The sequence below is a fragment of the Ranitomeya imitator genome, chromosome 4 (genome assembly GCF_032444005.1).
Source record: "Ranitomeya imitator isolate aRanImi1 chromosome 4, aRanImi1.pri, whole genome shotgun sequence".
Lineage (NCBI taxonomy): Eukaryota > Metazoa > Chordata > Amphibia > Anura > Dendrobatidae > Ranitomeya > Ranitomeya imitator.
The window spans coordinates 467,495,122-467,521,755 of NC_091285.1; the positions used below are offsets into that span (position 1 = coordinate 467,495,122).

General features: G+C 41.6%; 2 protein-coding genes across 5 annotated transcripts in view; one reads left to right on the plus strand and one right to left on the minus strand.

Annotated features, from left to right (window-relative positions):
- Nucleotides 1-26,634, minus strand: part of ENTREP2 (endosomal transmembrane epsin interactor 2) — a 1,647,307-nt gene that overhangs the window by 846,927 nt on the left and 773,746 nt on the right. The window lies entirely within an intron of this gene.
- LOC138676496 (uncharacterized) lies at nt 6,212-7,482 on the plus strand. The gene is made up of 5 exons (XM_069765838.1): nt 6,212-6,548; nt 6,632-6,739; nt 6,831-6,902; nt 7,029-7,112; nt 7,199-7,482. The coding sequence occupies exons 2-5, from the start codon at nt 6,695-6,697 to the stop codon at nt 7,439-7,441; spliced, it is 444 nt and encodes a 147-aa protein (XP_069621939.1). The 5' UTR covers nt 6,212-6,548; nt 6,632-6,694; the 3' UTR covers nt 7,442-7,482.

The window sequence follows — 26,634 nt, forward strand, 5'->3', positions numbered from 1 at the left end:
GCTGCCCAGCTGTACTTCTGTCCACCGAGCCCTGGATGGCTGGGTCCTAAGCTTAAACGTTGCGGGGCTGCTGGATAGCTCAAGCCCAAAGCACACCTCGAGCTGTATGGGCTCCCTAGCTCCTCTGAACTCTCTAAGCTACTGTTGCTGCCTAATCACCAGCTAACCCCTCCTACAGTTAACTATTTACACCACTTAATATAATACGGTGTCATGGGCTCCATCTAGTCAGCCAAATAGGGTACTATGCTGTCCCTAGCCAACTATGAGTATACTTTATAGTACACAGTATTATAAAACATTATGTACATAACAGAGCAGATAGATACATATATTATAGTATATGTACAAGGCAAAAACTATATCAAGGAAGGAAGTGGAGTATCATTCTTCACCGCCCAATTGTACAAAATTCTTTGAGGCACATCTAGTGTAAACATGCTCACTAAAAGCTTAGATGAATTTATTAAGGGGTATAATTTTTAAAATGGGCTATCTTATGGAGGGGTTATGCTGTTCTGGCACCTCTGGAGCTCTGCCAATGCGACAGTTCACCCCCAAACAATTACAGCTAAATTTGAACTCCAATATGGCGCATTTTTCTTCTGAGGTTTGCATTGTGCCTCAAAAGTAGTTTTCAACCACATATTGGCTTACTCAGGAGAAACTGCGCAACATATTGTGTTCATTATATCCTGTTATTTCTTTTGAGAATTAAAAACTTGGGGCCAAAGCAACATTTTAGTGGGAAAATGATAATTTTTCATTTACTCGACACAATGTTATACAATTTTATGAATCACCTAAGTGTTAAAAATGTTCACTACACCCCTAGATGAATTGTGTGAAAGGTGGGGTTTGCAAAATGGGGTCACTTGTGATTTCTGTTGTTTTTGGATGTCAAGGGCTCTACAAATGTGATATAGCAACCACAATCTATTCCAGCCAAAATTTAGCTCCAGAATTCCATTGTGCTCTTTTCCTTCCGAGCCCTGCCGTTCAATCAAGCAATAGTCTTCAGCCACATGGGGTATAGGCGTACCCAGGAGAAATTGCACAATAAACTGTATGGTCCATTTTCTTCTGTTCCCCTTGTGAAAATTACAAATTTGAGGCTAAAGCAACATTTTTGTAGAAAAAAATATATTTTTTAGTTTTCATGACTAAATGTTATAAAATTCTGTGGCGCACCTGTGGACTCAAAGTGCTCACCAAATCTCTAAATAAATTTATTTAGTTGTGTAGTTTCCAAAATGGAAACTTCCACTGTTCTGCTGTTTAGACTCATCAGGGGCTCTGCAAATGCAAACTGGCATCCACTATTCCAGTAAATTTTACTCTTCAAAAGTCAAATGATGCTCCTTTCCTTCTGAGCTCTGTCCTGTGCCCAATCAGTCATTTTACACCACATATGGGGAATCCATGAACTCAGGAGAAACTGCACAATAAATTGTACAGTCCATTTTCTCCTGTTACCCTTGTGAAAATGAAAACTTTGGGGGAAAAATTACAATTTAAATTTTTTCCTTACACATTGTTTTAATTTCTGTGGAGCACCAAAAGGGTTAATAAACTTAATAAATATTGATTTGAGCACTTTGGTGGGTGCAGTTTTTAAAATTGTGTCACTTTTGGGTATTTTCGGTCACATTGGTCCCTCAAAGTCAAATGGGATGTGGTTCTTAAAAAAATATTTAAAAAAAAATTTGGTTGGAAAAATAAAAATTTGCTGACTAATTTTTAACCCTTCTAAGTTCCTATCAAAACAGTCTCAGGATCACTAGGAAATGTTGCAAGATTCTCAAATTATTAACTCAAAAAGTGACACTGGTCAGAATTGTAAAATTTGTCCTGGTCAGGAAGGCAAAAACAGGTTTGTGGGAGAAGTGGTTAAACAGATAAACTAAGGATGTATGTATGTATATATATATATATATATATATATATATATATATATATATATATATATATATATAATAAATTGAATGTAAATGATATATAAATGTAGGTATGCACACATGACATTTAACTGAGAACAACAATAAAGTACAAGTGTGGAGCCACTAAAAGTGATATAGTGCAGGAATAGGTCTAACAGAGTGGATCCATAATATGGACTAAATACATGTAGAAAATAATTAAAACCTTTAGTCCAGACCTATGGCTATGTTTAATGGTCACTTCCTGCTTCCCTGCCAAACACCCCAATGTGCATATCGCAAATGGCTTACTCAAGAAAGTGACATGTAGGGAAGAACAAGAAGAGAAAGCCTTAAATAATAGGTAAATGAAACTTTTACACATACTGGCAGGTGACCAGTCCATGCAGCGTTACATGAACACCCTATTTATTATATTATGGCAGGACCATACAGTACAAGCAATTGTTACCATCCACCTTTCGTGTATCCCCTATTTCCTCATAGATTGTAAGCTTGCGAGCAGGACCTGCATTTCTCTTGTTATCTGTAGATTTATGTGTTTATTGTTATTTTGTAATGTCTTGTATTGTCCCCTCTAAAATGTAAAGTGCTGCGGAATATGTTGGCGCTATGGAAATAAAATTATAATTATTATTATTATTATTAGTTACACCAATGAAAAAAAGATACATAATTATAAGGTTCCACAAAGAGTGTCCGCCTTTCCGGCTATCCAGGGTGCATTCACCATCAGTGACATCACCATTTGCAAGATACGTAACTTATGATACACCATGATAAATATCATATGGCGGTTTCCGTTTTCCCCTTAAGCATATTTTGAAATTATTTATTATTTAAAATAATAGGAAGAGTTGTCACAATGGATCCTGTGATGAAAACAGATATGACTTTTCAAGGGAACCTGTCACCTGTTTTGGCTGCTATAAGATGCGGCCACTGCCTTTCAGGGCTTATCTACAGCATTCTATATGCTATAGATAAGCCCCTGGTCCGACCTGCAAGTGGAGAAAAATAAATTATATTACACTCACCCGTGGGGGCTGTCCAGTGCAGTCCGGTCTGATGGGTGTCTCCGGTCCGGGTCCGGCGCCTCCCATCTTCTTGCGACACTGCCCTCCTGCTTCTTCATCGCTCCCCGGCATCGGCGCTCCTGCACAGGCATACTTTGTCTGCCCTGTGGAAGGCAGAGTAAAGTACTGCAGTGCGCAGGCGCTGAGAAAGGTCAGAGAGGCCCAGCGCCTGCGCACTGCAGTACTTTACTCTGCCCTGAACAGAGTACTTCTCTGCCCAGGGCAGAGAAGTACGCTGGCGCAGGAGTGCTGAGGCCGGGGAGCGATTAAGAAGCAGGAGGGTGTCGTCGCAAGAAGAAGGGAGACCCTGGACCCGGACCTGAGACACCCGTCGGACCGGACCGCCCCCTGGGTGATTATATTAAAAGTTATTTTTCTTCATTTGCAGGTCGGACCGGGGGCTTATCTACAGCATTATAGAATATTGTAGATAAGCCCTGAAAGGCGGTGTCCACATCTTATAGCAGCAAAATCTGCTGACAGGTTCCCTTTAATATGGTCCTATTTAAAGAGATACTCTCCTCATATAATGTTATGACATGACTCTAGAATATGCCGTAAAACTAACATTGTTTAGAGTCAAATTCCCTGAAACATGGTAGATCAAAGAATTACAATGAAGTTCCATTCACTTGAATGTTACTGTGGAGGAGGAATCAGTTAAAACTTGCAACCCTTAGCTTGTGCTGACCTGCTGATTCTAGAAATATGCGATCGCCTACTGAAGTAGAAAACCCCCTTTTAAGACATGATCTTCAGAATTAATATTTAAATTCAAAACATGTATCAGCAGCTAATATCAATTTTGGTATCCCTTTAGCCTGAATCTAAGGTATAAAAGAATACTTTCACATTGCTGTCTTGTTCCCGTGTGTATGTCAAGCACGGTAGCTACTTTTGATTTATGCTTGAAGAACATCACTCACCTACGAGTGGATAATAATGTGGGATGCTCATATTGAACTTTTTAAATTTCAACTGTGAGTGAAGTGCCAGTGGTGACACATCTGTAGTAAAAATTTGTCCTTACACTTGGTATTTGGATGATGTGATAAAAGCAACAATTACTTAAAGGATTTTCTCTACTGCTGATTAAATTTCCAGGCAGTCTTGTAAAAAAGTAAACAGAGGTTTAGCAGAATATAAGAGCAACCCTTTTAGGCCTCTTTCACACTTCAGTCTTTCGGCGTCAGTCAAAAACCGCCATTTTCGTGAAATGGCGGATCCGCCATTATTTTTTGGCGGATCCGCTATTTTCCCATTGACTTGCATTAGAGACGGATTGTGGCGGATGGCCGTCCGTTCCATCCGCCATGCGACGGATCCGTCGATATTTGGCGGACGTTGTCTAGACATTGACGGACTTTGTAACGTTTTTTGGCGCCGCTGAAAAGGCGGACCGCGGCGGATCCGTCGTGTCCGCCTTTTTTTAGAATGGGCGCCTATGGGCGACGGATCCGTCGCGATCCGCTTTTTGGCGGATCCGTCGCCTCAATCCGCTTTTTTTGATTGAGCATGCTCCAAAAAGTGGATACTTTGCCCAGACAACCCAAAAACTATATAAAGAGGACAGGTCATTCCCAAATGTACCAGCCAGCAAGACAGACCCTTCAATGCAAGAGAGACCCAGCCAGACCCTGCCAGCAAGACCTTGCCAGCCAGCCAGAGAGGCCCTGCCAGCTAGCCAGAGAGGCCCTGCCAGCCAGAGAGGCCCTGCCAGCCAGAGACACACTGCCAGACCCTGCAAGCAAGACCTTGCCAGCCAGGCCCTGCCAGCCAGCCAGAGAGGCCCTGCCAGCCAGCCAGAGAGGCCCTGCCAGCCAGCCAGAGAGGCCGTGCCAGCCAGACCCTGCCTGAGACAGCCATGTGAGTACTGACATCCAGCGTGCATGTGTGTGTGTGTGTGTGTGTGTGTGTGTGCGCATTTGTGTATGACGTACTGAGTACAGCAAGAGCTTTTAAAACCTGAATCCAACCTGAGGCCTGCCGTCGTCCTGCAACAGCCAGTGCCCTGCTACAGTCCAGATCCACCCCGAGGCCTGCCACTGTGAATATATCAAGCTCCAGCTGGAGGACTGATGGCCGTGTGTGTGTGTATTTTTGTACTGCTGTGTGCTTTTGTATGTATGTGTTCATGTGCCTGCACCTTATTATGCCTTCGTCAATATTACGCCTGTTCATGTGTTATGCTTGCGTTATGACTCTGCTTGCAGGTATGTTTGTGTGCATCTTGTTGGTTGCATGTGCATTTGTCAATGCCATATTGGTTAATGTTGATTTTTGATGTATTTACTAAAGGTACCGTCACACGCTGCAGCGATACCGACAACGATCCGGATCGCTGCAGCGTCGCTGTTTGGTTGCTGGAGAGCTGTCACACAGACAGCTCTCCAGCGACCAACGATGCCGGTAACCAGAGTAAACATCGGGTTACTAACTGCAGAGCCGCGCTTAGTAACCCGATGTTTACCCTGGTTACCAGTGTAAAAGTAAAAAAAAAAAGGTAAATTCCGCTGTCTGTCCCCGTGCTGTGCTTCTCTGCATTGTGAGCGCCAGCCAGCCGTAAAGCAGAGCACAGCGGTGACGTCACCACTCTGCTTTCCGGCCGCTGTGCTTACACAGGGCAGAGAAGCAGAGTGCCGAGGGACAGACAGAAGGTGGCTGTGTGTGCGTGCGTGCGTGCGTGCGTGTGCCTGCCTGCCCTGTTTATATGTTTTTCATACTATGCTGGTATTTTGAATAGCTGTGGTGAAAAATTTGTTTTGTGTGTGTGTATAAATGATGTGTGATGTGTTCTGCATCTTTGTTGTTTTCCATAATGTACTTGTATTTCAAATAAAGAGCAGTGTAGCTCCTACTGTACCCTAAAAAAAAGAAAATTTAAAAAAATATAGTAATAAAAATTTCACAAAACTGTCAGTAGTCTCATTTCAAGATAAATGTAATATTGGGTAAACATGCAGTAAAGGTTATATATACAAATGTGTAATGCAAATCTTTGCTATAGAATATGTTATCTGGTTTTAGAAAATACAAACTGTAGGGTAATCATAATTAACAATTTTGGGGATTAGTATTTTAATTTCGAATGAGGAACATTTTTTATAAGGTTAAACTTTGTTTAGGTGGGTTTTACCAGCATGCGCATTGCGCATATCAAGTTCTAAGTAGTTTTGGTGTTGTTTTAAAGGGATTTTTTGGGGGTTTTTTTTGTGGGGAAACAGGAGGTAGAGGGTTTGGCAGCTTGTGCATCAAGTTTGACGGTAGAATTTTTTTTTTCTTTTGTGGTGGGGGAAATCAAAAATAAGTTGGCACTGTAGGTACTGTAGTAGGTACTGACCCAAGACGTACACAAGCAGGCTCCCCATTTTTTTTTAAAAGTTGTAAGTGTAAAGTCCCTACAGCTGCATCTATCCTTTTGTATAGTAGCTTAGAACTCTCTTTATGCTTGCAGATTCTAGGGACCAAGAGGACCCAAGCAAGGGACCGACCGACCCAAGCTATACGCAAGCCCCAAGTTTTGGAAACAGATGTAAGTGTAAAGTCCTGAAAGCTGCATCTATCTATCTATCTATCCTTTTGTATAGTAGCTTAGAACTCCCTTTATGCTTACAGATTCTAGGGACCAAGAGGACCCAAGCAAGGGACCGACCAACCCAAGATAGACGCAAGATCATAATGTCTTCTTCTGAGAGCCCCCCAGCACATCATCAGCAAACTGAGGTGTTAATTTTTTTTCTTCATAAATTTTTTATTTTGGTGCAACAATGGCAATTGTATTTTAAGCCTTTATGTGTTTATTCTGTATTCACAGGAATATGAAGCAGAGGGGCTAACAGAAGGAGACGGACAGGGTGGAGAAATACAAGGAGCGGGAGCGCATAGTGTAAGTTTTGAACAGACCGATCCTCACATACAATGCACTACACCCAACACAAACATTCAGCACAGCACACAATACATATGCCTCGATCAAAGAACATTATTAATTTTATTTTATTTTTTAAATTAGTCTTCACAATCCGGGGCTCGACGTAGAGTTCCTCAAAGCACCTCCCATAGTCGTCGGAATGATAATCGCGGCGGTCGCCGAAGAGTAAGTTCCTTTTTGGTTTGGTGTTTAGTAAAATGTAAAATTCATGTGTTGTAATCTTTCCCTTTTTATTCTTATCTTTTTGTTAGGCTTCACAGCGTGCTCCCGAACAAGATGATGAAGAGGAGGGCATCGATGTGAACACCCTCATCGAAGCAGTACAAAGTCAGGAGCCGCTGTGGAACATGTCGGACCGCCGCCATGCTGACCAGTTAATCACCCGACGGCTATGGGAGGAAGTGTGCAGTGCTGTTATGGATAACTGGGAGGAACTCGATGCTGGGGCCCAGGATCTAGCGCGTAAGTATTCACACTTCATAACCTTATGTTAGGCATGATTTAATGTGGTGTATAGTAACCAATTTTTGCTTTCTCTTTCCAAGTAACAGGATTATCATGCGGTGGCGGTCACTCAGGGATCGCTTCAAGAGGGAGTTTAATAAGGAGATGCAGGCCCCGAGTGGATCTAGAGGACGCAGGAGCAGATACAAACATGCCAGAGCCCTGTCGTTCCTCCGGTCGACGCTGCTGAGCAGAAGGTAAATATTCAACACCACATATTTTCAGTCAAACTGTAAAAATGTGTAACCTTCAATTTTTTTTGCAGCAAGGGCAATTGTAATATCCAGATACTAATTTTTTTTTTCTTCTTTAACAGCACTTTCTGCAGCACTCGGGAGCCTGCATCAGAGTTGCACCCCTCTGGAGCGATCCCTCAAGAGTCCGCCACCGGGGACCACGTCGACCCCTCTGTTTCTGCACCTTACCTTTCGTTTGATCCCTCAGCCTCATCCACCAGCGCTGGAGCAGCAGGACGGACTTCGTCACTTGAAGCTGCAGGTGATGAGTTAGAGTTCCCTTTACCCCACCCCTCTGCCACTGCCGCAACATCTAGACCAACTTTGTGGTCAGGACGGCAGCGCCAGAGAGGTCAGGAAAGGAGCTATGCGCCTGACTTTTTGCAGCTGAATGCATCCTTTCACAGTGCCATCAAGCTTTTGAGTGAGCAAACGTCTGCTGGGTACAATATGCTTAACAAAAGCATACTTGAACTCAGCAGTCGTCTTGATAGGATGCAATCAGATGCAAATCAGTCACCAAGGCACTGTTTTTTTCAGTCGGTCCTCAGGCACATGGAAAATCTAACTCCTGACCTGCAGATGCATGTGATGCAAGGCTGCCACACTGCTCTAGCGCAGGCGATGTCCCATGCCCCTCCACCTACCCTTCATGTGTCAACACCTTTCCCCTCTCAATCCACCGTCTATCCTCCCGTCCGTCCTCCTCCTGTCCGTCCTCCTCCTGTCCATTCTACTCCTTCGTCATTTGTTCCTTCCCCCCTTAGTCTTTCCCAGTTTTTACCGTCCCCCTTCCATTCTTCCCCTTTAACTTCTCCGTTCCCAATCCCACCAACACCTTCATACCTCCCACACACCACATCTGCACCTCAACTCTCTACACAACCTCATGTTTTCACCACCCATTCTACTTCTGTTCCTCCCCGTGATGTCCTGTCCCCCACTCTCGACGTGGTCCGCCCTGTCAGCCCCTCCGCTACTACCTCCACCCCAAACTATGAGAATCTGTAAATAAATAAACAGTTTTTTGGTTTAAAAACAATTTTATTGTCTTTCTCTTTTTTTTTTTGTAAAGTTTTTAAATCACCAAGGTTATGGCAATAGTAACAATAACAGTGTTTAAAGGGTACCGTTGCAAAACATACAATGCTTCATTAAAGTACAAAGATTTTGTAAGCAAACAAAAAATGGTATTTTTACAAGTGTAAAAAGAAAAAATTTTTTACACCATTTCATACTGCCAGTCAACTGATCCTGCAGGAGACATGAAGTAGTCTGCAAAACTGTCCCGCATTCTGGAGACTGCTACTGGACTGCGAAAAGTGGGGTTTTGGTAATCCCGTAAGGTGCTTTCAGAAACATTATCCTCCAGGGAAACTTGTTCTTTTGATAAAACAAAATTGTGCAGGACAACGCACGCTTTGACCACATCATCGACAGTTTCAGTCTGCAGTTTAATTGCAGTTAGCAGGACTCTCCATTTGGCAGTTAAGATGCCAAAAGCACATTCCACTACTCTTCGTGCTCTGGTTAAGCGGTAATTGTAAATTTTTTTCCTCTGGGTCAGTCCACTACTTCCAAAGGGTTTCAGCAAGTGTGGGGAAAGCTGGAAGGCATCATCTCCAACACAAACAAATGGTAATGGTGGACTAGTGGTTCCAGGGAGAGGTCTAGGGGGCGGAAAATCAAATGTCTCTCCATATAAACGGCGCCCCATTAGTGAATTTTTAAAGATTTGTGAATCATTTGCGCGTCCATACGCACCGATATCAACAGCGATGAACTTGCATTGTGCATCGGCTATGGCCATCAACACAATAGAGAAGTACTTCTTATAGTTATAAAACTGTGATCCAGAGCCTGAAGGTTTGACGATCCGTATGTGCTTTCCATCAACTGCTCCAACACAATTTGGAAACTGGCAAATTTGATGAAAATTTTGGGCGATCTCCAGCCACCTCTCCTGTGATGGCTCTGGGATGTATTCCACTTGTAGGCACTCCCACAATGCCCGGCAGGTATCTCTGATGATCCCCGAGATGGTGGATATCCCAAGTCGATACTGAAAATGGAGGGATGAGAACGACTCTCCAGTTGCAAGGAATCTGTTAACAAAACGAAAAGACAATAATTAATAAAAAAAATCAAAAAACAACATTACAGTTATAAGTCTGATGAATGAGAATCATTTAAAAAAAAAAAATTACTTACCGAATAGTCACCATGAGACGCTCTGCTGGTGATATTGAGAATCGCATCTGGGTGTCTCGTATACGTAAACAGTCTTCCACATAGCCCAATAAAAACTCGAAATTTTCAGCTCTCATCCTCACATAATTGAAGAACTTTTGAGGGTTTTCCCTTAGTTCCATGTAAAGCGTGGAATAAACACCACGGGTCATACGTTGTGCTGTGATGGGATGGATCCACAGCCTTCTCTTCCGCCGCTGCCGTAGGATGCGCAGTCTTTGTTCCTCCCTCTCTCGAACGCTGACTGCCAACTGATTTGCCTCAAAAGTAAAATCCGCATAGATCTTTGCAATGTTCGCCAGGACTCCTTCCATTTCTGCCACTTTCTCTACAACCTTTCAAAGATGTGGTGTAAATACACGCTATATATAGTTTTGCAGTAGTATCCAGTAGCCAATCACATTGAAATCCTCCCCTTTTAAAAAACGGATCCGTCAAAAAACGGTTACAACGGATGTAAAAATGGTCGCAACGGTTCTAACGGATCCGTTTTTTAAACGGACCGGGGCAGCTGATCCGTCAAAAAAACGGATCCGTTAGAACCGTTTTTCCACCAAATTTGACGGATCCGTCGATCCGCCACGATGTCGGACCTAACTGACGCCACACAACTGAAGTGTGAAAGAACTCTTAGTAACATACATTTTCTTATCTGAATTCTTGTTTCTGGCTTTTTACTTCTGTAAGATGAATTACTATCCTTGTATTTTCTTTGCGTAGAAATTAATCTTACAGTAAAAGTATTTGTGAGAGAGAGGTAAGGAAATTAGATTGTGACCTCCATAGTAGATGGGGCTTATATTTCTTATTTCTTTTAATACATTTTTAGAGCAGAATAACAAATTTGCTAAATGAAAATGATAAAATAGAGAATTGTATGAAGGATATTAAAAAGAGGATATAGAGGTATAAGGTGGTCCTGGATCTAATGCACAATATATAAGGAGCTTCTATACCTATTCCCCTAATAAAACAAATGGTTTGGAGGATTCAGATAGAAATGCAGCTCCACTGTTGTCTGTTCAAACTGGATAAGAAGCAACGTGTCCCTTTGTGCTATCTCCAGGTAATCTGGAATATTTCCAGAATCCAAAAAACATTGATATTTATATATATATATATATATAAATTGGCACTGGTATATTTGTAAGCAACAGTAAATTAGATAGTGAGCCATATTGGGAACAAAACATGCTGATGATTTTTGTTTAGTGCTGCAGAATTTGCTTTGATAATCAAATCAATAAGATATTAAATGTTTGGTGCAGGTCAAGGTGGGCACACAGGCCCAGGAGTTGGCGCAACAGAATGGAAGACACGTAGCACTGCGAGGATTTGGACTCAATGTAGCCACAAAACCAGGAGGCCAGATGAAGGGGGAAAGAGTAACTTCAAAGCAATACAGATGAAGTCGGAGGGACCACAGGAGTTTTCCAGAGTTGCAAAACCAGTCCAATTTATCACCGGTATCCCATGGCAAACTTGTTGTAGCTACTGCATCCTAGGAATCCACGATCATATTCTGCTAGGCTCATCTGGTATGGTGGCTTGGCAAAGCCGGAGGTCAGGGTAGAGGCACAAACTCAGGACATTGGCGAAGGAGGCTGGAAGGCACATGGGACAGCAAGGACTTGGACACACAGAACCAGGAGGGCAGATAAAGAGGGAAATAGCCTGGATGAAGCAAAACGGCATAATGCAGAGGAACCACAAGAATTTTGCAAACATAAATAGGCAATATGAATAGAGTCCTATAACAGTTTGTGATGCTTACGGCAAGCGATGGTTTAACCAGCAAATAGAAAGCAGAGTGTTAGCCAGCCAATGTTAGAGTATACAGGAATCACAAGAGATTGGCAAAGATGAATGTACAATATGAATGGATAGTGGAGTACTTCATCAGCAACTGAACATGTAAGTTTCAATTCTAAGACACAGATGTGTATCTAACTGGGCCTTAAGAGGCCTAGAGAAATGACATTAATAAGACAAGCAGGGAACCTTTAATACCTGACATGGAGCACAGCAAAGGGTGATGGCCTTAGGGGAAGAGAGAGTAGCCAGTCCCAGCTGTGATAGGAGCATAACATTATGTAGACTGGGTTTCTTCAAACAAAAACCCTTCCATTTTTAGTATTTATTTTTAACAGACCAAAGATAAAATAGCAATACTTAACAGAGAAAAACCTGAGACATAAAAGAAATCATGCTTACTTAATTCAGAATCAAGACAATTTAAAAAACAACTCTTAAGTGTCAAGATGTATTCATAGCAAGCCATTTACTGTTACTACACTTGAAAGGTTGTCCTGGGATGTCATTGCTTTTTCTCTTTTTTCGACAATAATAAGTATTAATAAACAGTGATTGCTCCTAAGGCACCATTTAAGGAGAGCACAATAGTTTAACATTTTTTCTTACCTGCTATCTTTTAAAACAAGTGACTTGCAGTGGCATGTAAAAGTTTGGGCACCCCTGGTCAAAATTACTGTTATTGTGGTGATTGGTGAACATCTAAGCAAGTTGAATGATCTCTAAAAAGCCTTAAGTTGAAAATGACACATTTCCTTTTATTTTAGGCAAAACAAACAAAAACAAATATATATATTATAAAATGAAAAAGATGAAATATATACATATATATACAGTATATATATATATATATATTTTTTTTTTTCATCTTTTTCATTTTAAAAATTACAAAAAGGAAAATGGGCTGATGCAAAAGGTTTGGGCAGCCTGCATAGTTAGTACCTAGTAGCAACCCCTTTTCAAAATATCACAGCCATCAAGAGTACAGTCATACATCCATAAGTAGGTGTGTGGATCTCCACCTTGCCAGGTTTGAGCATATTTGCTATGAATATTTTGCTTTCAGTATGTGTGTGAAGAGAGGGAGTCCCCCTGGATATACAGTGGCAAGTAATAGTTTGGGCACCCCTGGTCAAAATTACTGTTATTGTGAACAGTTAAGTAAGTTGAAGATGAAATGATCTCTAAAAAGCCTACATTTAAAAATGATTCATTTCCTTTGTATTTTAGGCAATATATATATAATATACAGTACAGACCAAAAGTTTGGACACACCTTCTCATTTAAAGATTTTTCTGTATTTTCATGACTATGAAAATTGTACATTCACACTGAAGGCATCATAACTATGAATTAACACATGTTGAATTATATACTTAACAAAAAAGTGTGAAACAACTGAAAATATGTCTTATATTCTAGGTTCTTCAAAGTAGCCAAATTTGCTTTGATGACTGCTTTGCACACTCTTGGCATTCTCTTGATGAGCTTCAAGAGGTAGTCACCGGGAATGGTTTTCACTTCACACGTGTGCCCTGTCAGGTTTAAAACATCAAGCGCTACAAAGAAACTGGCTCACATGAGGACTGCCCCAGGAAAGGAAGACCAAGAGTCACCTCTGCTTCTGAGTTTAAGTTTATCCGAGTCACCAGCCTCACAAATTAGAGGTTAACAGCAGCTCAGATTAGAGACCTTGTCAATGCCACACAGAGTACCAGCAGCAGACACATCTCTACAACAACTGTTAAGAGAAGACTTTGTGCAGCAGGCCTTCATGGTAAAATAGCTGCTAGGAAACCACTGCTAAGGACAGGCAACAAGCAGAAAAGACTTGTTGGGGCTAAAGAACACAAGGAATGGACATTAGACCAGTGGAATCTGTGCTTTGGCCTGATGAGTCCAAATTTGAGATCTTTGGTTCCAACCACCGTGTCTTTGCGCGACGCAGAAAAGGTGAACGGATGGACTCTACATGCCTGGTTCACACCGTGAAGCATGGAGGAGGAGGTGTGATGTGTGGGGGTGCTTTTCTGGTGACACTGTTGGGGATTTATTCAAAATTGAAGGCATACTGAACCAATATTGCTACCACAGCATCTTGCACGGCATGCTATTCCATCCGGTTTGTGTTTAGTTGGTCAATCATTTATTTTTCAACAGGGCAATGACCCCAAACACACCTCCAGGCTGTGTAAGGGCTATTTGACCAAGAAGGAGAGTGATGGGGTGCTACGCCAGATGACCTGGCCTCCACAGTTACCAGACCTGAACCCAATCGAGATGGTTTGGGGTGAGCTGGACGACAGAGTGAAGGCAAAAGGGCCCACAAGTGCTAAGCATCTCTGGGAACTCCTTCAAGATTGTTGGAAGACCATTCCCGGTGACTACCTCTTGAAGCTCATCAAGAGAATGCCATGTGTGTGCAAAGCAGTCATCAAAGCAAAAGGTGGCTACTTTGAAGAACCTAGAATATAAGACATAATTTCAGTTGTTTCACACTTTTATGTTAAGTATGTAATTCCACATGTGTTAAATCATAGTTTTGATGGCTTCAGTGTGAATGTACAATTTTCATAGTCCTGAAAACACAGAAAAATCATTAAATGAGAAGGCGTGTCCATACTTTTGGTCTGTACTGTATATGATTAATATCCCTGTCCTTATATAATTTTTTTATGGTAGCTGTAGAGTGGGCCCCTAGATTTAATTCCCCTGTTGGGCCCTAGGCACCCCAGTCCGACCCTGAATGTGCCTGTGCTATGTACTGTGTAATGGCTGTGTCTGACCGTACAGGATCATGGTCTGATCATACCACAGCTCCTGGGCAGGAGAGTAAGCAAAAGAGTATACAGACAAGACAAAAAGAGATCACAGCTGATTCTTTTAGGGAGGTAAAACATTTCTCTGCCTGTTTTAAACCTTGTATTACCTCAAAGAAAGAATCCTTTGCCATCTTCAGCTGTAATGTCTGTATACTCTTTTGCTTCCCCCCTGCCCAGGATCTGTGGTATTATCAGACCATGTCCCTGTACGGTCAGACTCAGCCATTACACAGTACACAGCAGGGGCATATTTATAAGATTATCTCAGCACAGGAACATAATTTTAAACACATCCAATTGTGGAAATTATTTTCATTTCAAAATCTCGTGATTAACATGAACTTTTTAAAGAATTGACATATTATAGAAGAAGTACACAATTACCAACGGAGATAAATAATAAATCATCTTATTAAAAATGCTGCTAAAATTAAAAACTGGATAGCAATGGGTTAGGAAACCCTTTTACTCCTGACAATACTCAGACAAGAATGAATGATTGATGTCTTTCTGTGCTAATTTAATGAGAGCTGCATTGAAGACATGTCAAACAGCTCTGAAGTCAGTCTACTAAGTGATCAAGATCAAACACAGAGGACAATTATTGATAGAGGCAGATTTCTAGACAGCTCCCTATTGGCAAAGTTACACATATTACAGTCACTTGGTTTGAGTCCTATCTCTAATGTCAGGCGTTCAATCTACATAATATATGTGATTTACAGGCTTTCCTTGTTCTTACAGCTCTTATCTCTACAGCAAGCAACGATTAACTTGCTTTTACAAAACAGAGTTTATGGACGCTTTTAGGAAAAATCAATGAATCTAATAAGAAAACCACATCCACTGTCTTTTAAACTGTGTTTTAAAATAGGTAAAATAAGACAATTGAAGACAATGTTTTTTTCTTTTCATTTGTATCCCTATAGTCATAGCTAGGCTGTGCTTCATCCAGAATTCTGAGCTTCTAGTCTATAATCTACATATTCCTGCCAAGTCAGAGAGACCTGCTGCTGCCCCTTGGCACTCCAGGCAGTCAGAACACGTGCCGTACTCCCACAGGTTTTGCTCCTTTGCAAGAGTCTAGATCAGTGTTTCTCAAACTCCAGTCCTCATGGACCCCACGGATCATGTTTTCAGGATTTCCATAGTGTTGCACAGGTGAGACAACTCCTGAAGCCTTGATGATACTTCCACTACTTGTGCAATACTAAGGAAATCCTGAAAACATTACCCATGGGGTCCGTGAGGACTGGAGTTTGGGAAACACTGGTCTAGATGATTATATAACAAACTCTCTTGAGAAAGACTGGTAGGGTCCAAAAAAAGGAGAGACCTCATAAACTCCCTAAAGAGACTGTATATCCATCCATCTTTCATGGAACCTGCCTCAAACCTACACAAATATATTTCTTACTTTAAGGAAATGAGCAATGAAGTACTGAGAGACAGGAATGGGACTTGGAGAGATAGTCAAATGACACGAAGGAATAGGACTTCAGGAAAGGGTCAATGCCGAAAAAAATAGAATGCTTTTTAAGATCAATTACTATTCTGCTTGAAATTTTATTTTCCGATCGAGATGGTATTTAAACTTTTTAGGCTAGTCCATTTAATTTGGTTAATCTAACAAGTTTCAGAGTATACTCTGCATTTTTAGTCATATAAAATCTGCCAGCTATAAGATGGGATCTAAATTATCTGCCAACATGTTCTGTGTATTTATAGGGAAAATGTAGAAACACATGGGTTACATTGAATTCAGTTGGTAACTGAGCATTTTTCAGCCTCATTTGTGTACACTTGTATAGTGTAACACCTGATGTCAGAAGGAACATGATTCATCAACCCCAAATCTAGCTGCCAGGTAGAACTGACCTGGATTCTGGACCGAAGTCCTACGAATTGATTTGCTCATCTCTACCTATGAAAATGGACAGAGCTTATCCTAGAGAGTCAAACCCTTCAATGATCTGGGGATGAAATTCTAAAGATGAGCTATGTATTTGGATATAGTTATCTTTTAATTCTCCATTATGAAGAAACAAATTTTAAAATGTTTTTCATATCAGTTCTGGTAGTGACTCAACCTTATTAACACATTACATGGCATTACTATTTAACACACAATAAACATCATTAGAGGTGTGAGACAATTTTGAATATTTTAATTATTAAAATGAAATGTGGCATATTCATTTGCTTACCCTTCAGTCATAACTTAATGGTGTAATTATTTAAAGTGTGCCATGTTAATGCATGAGCTAAACATCTGTAATTAATTCTGAAAACTCCTGAGTGCACAGAGTGGGACGATTTTTGAAACATCCACACAATAACTCACTTATTTAATATAATAAATTGACAGATCTCATTGAGGATAATATTATACCTAGCACTCTGATTATAATATATGGCATATGGCTTCACTTTATATATGTACAATATGATATTGAGTTTGATTTATCATACCCACCAATATTTTCTCATAATGTTACTAGTACGGGACCTAATATAACAATAATTTCCACAAATTGCCACAGTCTGGCTGCCATTACTTCCCTTCAGTTTTCATGACTTACTCGATGACTCATTCATTATTTAGAAGTAAAACTGCAAGATTATCTTGTCAGTCGCAATCATTTATGGTATAATGCAGATGACTGTACATGGATTGCAGTAGAACATACGGTATATCCAATATACTCCTCTATCTCTGAAACCCGACTACTGCCACAGTATTAGTAAAATGGAATTTTGTGAATTATTTGAAGCAGGACAATACTCTGAAGCCATCACTTTCTGTACTATTACAACATACAAAAATAACCCTTCTGCTGTAAATTGTGCTTCGCTTTGATAGCACCATTATTCTTATTAGTGCAAAGATATACACGTGAACCAGTATGATTGTGAAAATGGACACAAAGACGAATACAGCATAACAGCAGCCTGTTTGGCTTCTATACAAGTGAATACAATCAGTAGGGGGGAAAAGAAAGATTGTAATTGACAGTGTTCCCAAAGACACAGGTTCCATGACTGTAATACTTCTTATGAGTTGAGTCACCAATAGCAAGTATTTAGCTAAGTAAGGGCATGTGCACAATTTATCCTTCTCACATGGTCTGATTGAATTCCACTGAAAAAGCATTTAAAAACACTAAGAATTAACATGCTGTATGTTATGCAATGTGAAACAATTTGCGGTGCATACTGTAAAAGTCATCAAAGTCATAAAGAGTCTCAGAATGCATAAAAGGTAGATGGGTCTAAAGTAAAATAAGCACAGTTAAAATGAAACACCCGCCTAATTTTACTTTAGCTGTAATGCAGTAGCTGTATGTGCACACATTGTCTTTTTCAGGTGGTCTGCCCGCAATCCTCCTGAAAAAGGTCTTACATAATGCTAAGAATTAACATATAATTAAGAATAAACAATATGCCGTGCATACTGCAAAAGTCATAAAGAGTCCCAGAATACATAAAAGGTAAATGGGGCTGAAGTAAAAAAATAAGACATCCTCCAAATTTTACTTTGCTGATGTATAATGAATGATTGGCGAAGGAGCCAGACTTGTCCAGAAATGAGTAGCAAGCATACAGTAAATGAATGACGCAGTAAGGGTATGGGCACATGTTGTTTTTTCAGGTGATCTGCCTGAAACCCTTTGGAAAAGGAGCTTAAAAAATAGTAAGAATGAACACAAGCAATGTCAAACAATTTGCCATGTTCGCATCTCGGCTGCAGGAAAATGGCCGCCGCGATCTCCATCTGCGCACGCGCGGCATCCCGCGGCCATTTTCCTGAAGCCTCGGGAAGCCGAGAAGAACCATCTGCGCATGCGCGGCCTCACAAAGATGGCCGTGTCAACCGATAAACGGCTGAATAGCGCAGATCATGCTATTTTCCTTGAAGCTGTGCAGTGGATTCGCCACTTGGACATGCGCACACCACTACGCCACCAACGGAGATCTGGGGGAGAAACAGCGCTGTCACCACGCCCATATGACCTGACCAGCGTGAGTGACAGCCCAATACGGCGACTTTACAAAGGTATTTCGGCAGCATAGGTGGGGAATAAAGGCTCCAAAATACACTAATGTAAAACCCAGCTCTGCCCCTATTTAACGCTATTTTTAGCTCTTCTTGAAAAAACGGGGTGACAGGTTCCCTTTAATACTCACTATTTATGTATTGTTAGCCTGTAATGATTGAAGAAGGAGCCAGGCTGGTCCAGAAATGAGTAGAAGTATATGAATGATGCAGGAAGGGTATATGCACATGTTGTCTTTTTCCGATCGTCTGCCATAAATCCACTCGAAAATGCGAAAAGTTAACATATGCAATGCAGTGTCAAACAGTTTACCATGTGGAACTCCCGCCAGGCCCGTGGGGTGTTCGGTATTGGGTCCGGTCATTATTAAAAGGGAGGTCATGGTGGCAGCAACCAAGTCCGTGGCCTTGAGCGCCCAAGTTAAAGGGACAGTCTTTAAAGCAGTTCTAAAAATAATAAAAGTTTGTGATGCCACCTGTGGTACTCGGTCAAGGGAGATCGATGCTGCTAGAAGGGGTCCTCTGGGGGTGTTGGTGCTGCAGCAAAGATGTTGTCACTTCCCACAGGTGAAGCAAGGTTCCCAGGGCTCCCTGTGTGTTTGGTAAGAATGGTGTGGTGCCGGTAATAAACAGAGGATGCAGGGTTGCAGTCTCTTTACCTGGTTTACTGATGTAGACAGTCTCAGTCCAAGGTATCAGCAACAGGTGTTCTGTGGTCCAGCCAACCTGAAGGCAATGATGCCTCCCAGGTGAGGTTTGTACGCCTTCCTTCTAGTGCTCTTTTGTGAGGTCCTTGCTGCCTGTGGCTCCCTTACATGTTCCTCTCCCTCCTGTTCGGGGGGGCAATGTGAGCCTTTTTACAGGTTCTCTATCATGACAAGGGCTCTCTGTGTACTGCTGCACCTTCAGGTGTGGGTGCGGACAGACGACTTACAATCTTCTGTCATTCCAGTTCTGCTGTGAAGTACGACACAGCCTCGGGCTCCCGATGCCCGGTTCCTGCGCTTGAGCTTGGAGGGTGCCCGGTCACAGTTCTCCTCTGAGTCCCTTGATTCTCCTTTGCCTCTCCCCTCTCACACTTGCTATCAATGTAACCCGTCTCATTCTCTTCTGTCCTGGAGCTGCAGCACCACACATGGCTGCACGGCCCCACTCTCTGCTCACACTTCTCTCTCCTCCAACTCCCTGGACCAACTAACTAACTCCTCCTCCAGACCAGAATATATATATATATATATATATATATATATATATATACAGTGGGGCAAAAAAGTATTTAGTCAGACAGCAATAGTGCAAGTTCCACCACTTAAAAAGATGAGAGGCGTCTGTAATTTACATCATAGGTAGACCTCAACTATGGGAGACAAACTGAGAAAAAAAATCCAGAAAATCACATTGTCTGTTTTTTAACATTTTATTTGCATATTATGGTGGAAAATAAGTATTTGGTCAGAAACAAACAATCAAGATTTCTGGCTCTCGCAGACCTGTAACTTCTTCTTTAAGAGTCTCCTCTTTCCTCCACTCATTACCTGTAGTAATGGCACCTGTTTAAACTTGTTATCAGTATAAAAAGACACCTGTGCACACCCTCAAACAGTCTGACTCCAAACTCCACTATGGTGAAGACCAAAGAGCTGTCAAAGGACACCAGAAACAAAATTGTAGCCCTGCACCAGGCTGGGAAGACTGAATCTGCAATAGCCAACCAGCTTGGAGTGAAGAAATCAACAGTGGGAGCAATAATTAGAAAATGGAAGACATACAAGACCACTGATAATCTCCCTTGATCTGTGGCTCCACGCAAAATCCCACCCCGTGGGGTCAGAATGATCACAAGAACGGTGAGCAAAAATCCCAAAACCACGCGGGGGGACCCAGTGAATGAACTGCAGAGAGCTGGGACCAATGTAACAAGGCCTACCATAAGTAACACACTACGCCACCATGGACTCAGATCCTGCAGTGCCAGACGTGTCCCACTGCTTAAGCCAGTACATGTCCTGGCCCGTCTGAAGTTTGCTAGAGAGCATTTGGATGATCCAGAGGAGTTTTGGGAGAATGTCCTATGGTCTGATGAAACCAAACTGGAACTGTTTGGTAGAAACACAACTTGTCGTGTTTGGAGGAAAAAGAATACTGAGTTGCATCCATCAAACACCATACCTACTGTAAAGCATGGTGGTGAAAACATCATGCTTTGGGGCTGCTTCTCTGCAAAGGGGCCAGGACGACTGATCCGGGTACATGAAAGAATGAATGGGGCCATGTATCGTGAGATTTTGAGTGCAAACCTCCTTCCATCAGCAAGGGCATTGAAGATGAAACGTGGCTGGGTCTTTCAACATGACAATGATCCAAAGCACACCGCCAGGGCAACGAAGGAGTGGCTTCGTAAGAAGCATTTCAAGGTCCTGGAGTGGCCTAGCCAGTCTCCAGCTCTCAACCCTATAGAAAACCTTTGGAGGGAGTTGAAAGTCCGTGTTGCCAAGCGAAAAGCCAAAAACATCACTGCTCTAGATGAGATCTGCATGGAGGAATGGGCCAACATACCAACAACAGTGTGTGGCAACCTTGTGAAGACTTACAGAAAACGTTTGACCTCTGTCATTGCCAACAAAGGATATATTACAAAGTATTGAGATGAAATTTTGTTTCTGACCAAATACTTATTTTCCACCATAATATGCAAATAAAATGTTAAAAAAACAGACAATGTGATTTTCTGGATTTTTTTTTCTCAGTTTGTCTCCCATAGTTGAGGTCTACCTATGATGTAAATTACAGACGCCTCTCATCTTTTTAAGTGGTGGAACTTGCACTATTGCTGACTGACTAAATACTTTTTTGCCCCACTGTATCTGGGGAAGCTCCCCTAAATCTGGGATAAGAGCTCCCCCTTCTGGCCTGGATTCAGAATGTGTTGCATGTAGATGTTTTACCTGTTAAAGGGAATCCTCGCCTCCAGGCATGACATCACCCTCCCCAAATGGAAGGCAACATCACTGAAACAACAGGTTACCTAGGGTGTTACACATGCATTCTGTATATTCAGGCTTTCTGAGCTTCTTTTAACCCCTTCAAGCTTCAAAGACTAAAAGAAGTGACCTGACCATTCTTCAGATATCTTCCAAACTCCGCTCACTAGTTTATGTATACAGTTAAAAATAAAGACTCTGGTAGCAAAGTCGCTGTAAAAGCGGCCAAGAAAATGCAGAAGCAGCTTCAGGAAATCACTTTCTGCTTAAAGAAAATGCAGCAGGTACGTCAATATCAAAAGATACTTTGTTCACATTCCCTTAAATCAAGATCCCGGTCATGGAACCTATTTCTTTGAGAGCAGCACCAGGTTACACAAACTATTTTTGGAAGGACTTCAGGTCTCAACAATCCCAATCTTCCATGGCATTCTGGTTGGCATGTTCTCTTCTCACCACGCATAACGCCTCCAGGTTATCATATAAAGAATAGCTCTCTGCTTCCTTTGACTTGTAGTTTTGGGTTATTCCCTATGAGCGCTGGTATCTGCCTTTTTTTTTCTTGTTTATCTACTGATGCATTTGATTGGCCTATCACTTATTTTTATGTAATTTAATGGCATTTCAAGCAATTGATTTTTAAGATTGTCTTTTATTAAAACTGCTTTTCCACAAACAACATTTGACCTATTTGTAGAATGGGAGAGAAATGTCAAATCACCAGATACTGCACTGTGGATTCCCACAGATGACAAGTACGGTGATCCAATCCAAAATCCCTCAATCCTTTTCGCCAGTATCATCATCAGGCAATGTCATAGAAATAAAATGCAATGGATTGTGCTTTTGCTTAAATATTGTGACTGGTTGCAGCCGATAGGGCTTTTTTATTTCTCGTATCATACATATATTGTGTGATTGTCCATTGTTTGCCTTTCGTCAAATAGTGATGGTATTGTCATCAGCTGTAGAATATTGTGTTGTTGACTTATATCTTGTGGAAAAATATTTTAATGCATTTAAATCATCCTATGCTTCCTCCTACACAATAGATGGCTATTTTGTCCTTTTTATAAAAAAGACAATTTTAGAATAATACAATGTCTTTTTCATTTAAAAAATATATATAATATTTTTTTATATAGCAAGATATTTCAGTTCAATACTTATAACAGACATTGTACCTTCATAGAGTAAAACACAGCATGCAATGAGCATGTGATCATACTAGTTCTCTTCAAACATACAGTTCAGCACATCATAAATGCTGTGTCTGCCCCCCATAGTTTTCACATCAATGACTGTAGCTACAGTGGCATGAAAGTAACACTCAGCAGAAGGGTTAATGGAAAGTGAGTGGGTTGACTTACCAGTAAGGACTACACATCCTTCTAGCTATACCTTACTTTCTGGGATACTAAATAATTCTTAACAATGTTGAAAAATTCTACTCAAAGTGGTTTTAGCCCATGGAGGCATCAGAATAAACATTGCCCATAGTAACAGCAAACCTTTGGATCTAACATTTTCCCTGTGTACATTATAATGGATTAAACTGAATAAATAAATAAGGAAATAATGTATTTTCTTCCTACAAAGATAACAGAAAAATAATAGAAATTATTTGATATTAGATTTTGGCTTAGCACCTCTGCCCTGGCATTCACCCATATCACATGGCATCTCAACATATAATGTGTTAAAGTATTTTTTACAGGTTAAGTGGCCATAACATTTATTCTGAAAGTATATGACATAGCTTCACATGCATTTCACAGAGAATAAGAGGTATGTACAAATCAAAGCCATTGCAATTTTCGCATTTGGCAGTTGCAGAGCAAATTGTCTCTTCAGGGAGGAACAGAGCTTGAACTCTAATGCCACATATTGAAAGTGGCGGAGGGAGGACATCAGGAAGTTTTTATATATATGCAGGGTCTAAAATATATCTATAGTGCAACAGTGCAGCCGCACAGGGCCAACGAAGTAAGGGGGTCCATTTCCATAAGCAGGTGGAATTGTGCAACATGATGAGATATTGGACTGCAAAGGGCACATGTATTTTCCTGTACAGGTGCCCTATTCTGTCTGAGTCCGCCAGTGTATATATGTAGAGATGGGCAGACACCTGGATGTTTGGGTGGGACTGGCCGGCTTGGCCTAACAATTACAAAAAGTTTGGGTTCGAGTACTTGAATAGTATTGTGACTCGAACCCAGACACCATTCACTTGAATGCGTGGCCCGAACATCCAGTGTTCGCAAACACTGCTTCTGATCGGTGGTAAAATGATTACCGCCTGTCAGACAGCCGCAGTTCCCATGCTGTCAAAAGACAGACTGAGCCCGCAGCTGTGATTTAAGGTATAAAGTTTACCTCCGGTCAACTTTTTTACAACCAGCCAAGCTAAAGCAGACAGCTGAGGGCAAGTATTTTCAGGCTGGTAAGGGTCCAGCCTACAAATAGCAGCCCGCAGCCATCCAGAAAAGATGTATCTATTAGATCCGCTAATTCTGGCTCTTTGCCTGGCTCTTTCCACTTGCCCTGTAGTTCGAGCATTCTTCCCCTTCCTTTCCCTCATCCATCTCAGGGGGGCATGATCTGACACTAGACTGAACTTCCGGCCTAACAGGTAGTACCTCAATTGCTCATTTAGTGGTCAAGCATTTTTTTCTGTAATGGCATAATTTCTTTCACAGGAGGAGAGTTTCCTACTTAAATACAGAATTGGATGTTCCTCCCCTTTTACTTCTGGGACAATACAGCTCACAACCTGACCTCTGAGGCATCTGTCTGGACCACAAATTCCTTTCTTAAGTCAGGTGCAATCAAGACTGGCTGCTTACGCAGGGCAAGAGTCAACTTTTGGAATGCCACCTCTGCTTCAGGAGACCATTTTGCCATCGACATCTTCGTGTCATTCAGATGGTTGGTCAGGCGGGTGGCTAACATAGCAAAATTCGGGATAAATTGCAGATAGTATCCCTCATTTCCTTCAAATGCCGGTTGTGGCCAATTTTGGATTGCCTCCATCTTCTTCACTTCATTTTGCCTCCTCCGATGATGTAGCCCAAGTGTTTTGCTTCCTCTTTCTCAATGGCATACTTCTTTGGGTTTATGTAAACCCTACCTTACTCAGCGCATCCAGTAAGGCTGAATATCATAATCTCATCAAGGTAAGCTACGGCACATTTTTTGTGAGAGGCTAAGACCTAGTCTATGGCTCTCTGGAAGGTAGCTGGGGAACCTTACAGCCTGAATGGCATTCTGGTATGCTGCAAGCAATTGTAAGGTGTACAGGAGGCCCTCTTCTCCTTGACACATTGGTAGAGGAGGATTTGTCAGTACTAGGGTTGAGCGACTTTTCCTTTTTTGAGGTCGAGTCGGGTTTCGCAAAACCCGACTTTCTCAAAAGTCAAGTCGAGTGAAATCGGCCGATTATCTTGAAAAGTTGGGGTCGGGGGATCGACCGAAACATGAAACCCAATGCAAGTCAAAGGGAAATCTCTATATATTTATATTTACTTCAGCGCGATATAGCAGAAAAGCCGGTAATTCAATTGTCGGCTTTTCATTTCTCATTCCTAAACCCGACATGATATGAGACATGGTTTACATACAGTAAACCATGTCATATTCCCATTTTTTTGCATATTCCACACTACTAATGTTAGTAGTGTGTATGTACAAAATTTGGGCACTGTAGCTATTAAATTTAAGGGTTAAATCGCGGAAAAAATTGGCGTGGGCTCCCGCGCAATTTTCTCCGCCAGAGTGGTAAAGCCAGTGACTGAGGGCAGATATTAATAGCCTGGAGAGGGTCCACGGTTATTGCCCCCCCCTGGCTAAAAACATCTGCCCCCAGCCACCCCAGAAAAGGCACATCTGGAAGATGCGCCTATTCTGGCACTTGGCTACTCTTCCCATTCCCGTGTAGCGGTGGGATATGGGGTAATGAAGGGTTAATCTCACCTTGCTATTGTAAGGTGATATTAAGCCAGATTAATAATGGAGAGGCGTCAATTATGACACCTATACATTATTAATCCAATTGTATGAAATGGTTAAAAAACACACACACACATTATTACATAGTCTTTTAATGAAATAAAGACACAGGTTGTTGTAATATTTTATTAGACTCTTAATCCACCTGAAGACCCTCGCTCTGTAACAAAGAAAAAATAAAAAAACAACAATATCTCATACCTTCTGATGATCTGTCACGTCGCACACTGTAAATCCATCTGAAGGGGTTAAATAATTTTACACCCAGGAGCTCTGCTAATGCAGCTGTGCTCGTGGCTGTAAAACCCCAGCGAATGAATGGAAACTAGGTCAATGACCTGTAGTTACCTTCATTCGCGGTGATGCGCCCTCTGCTGGATGTCCTCATATGACCTCGAGTGTGGGAAAATATTCAGAAAAGTTCCCAGGCTCGAGTTCATATGAGGACATCCAGCAGTGGGCGCATCACCGCGAATGAATGGGGTTTTACAGGCACGAGCACAGCTGCGTTATAGCAGAGCTCCTAGACATATTGACGGAAGGTATGAGATATGGCTGGTTTATTATTTTTAATTTGTTACAGGTCGAGGGTCTTCAGGTGGATTGAGAGTGCAATAAAATATTACAACAACCTGTGTGTTTATTTCATTAAAATACTTTGCAATATTGTGTGTGTGTTTTTTTAACCATTTCATACAATTGGATTAATAATGGATAGGTATCATAATTGACGCCTCTCCATTATTAATATGGCTTAATGTCACCTTACAATAGCAAGGTGACATTAACCCTTCATTACCCCATATCCCACCGCTACACGGGAGTGGGAAGAGAGTGGCCAAGTGCCAGAATAGGCGCATCTTCCAGATGTGCCTTTTCTGGGGTGGCTGGGGGCAGATGTTTTTAGCCAGGGGGGCCAATAACTGTGGACCCTATCTAGGCTATTAATATCTGCCCTCAGTCACTGGCTTTACCACTCTGGCGGAGAAAATTGTGCGGGAGCCCAAGCCAATTTT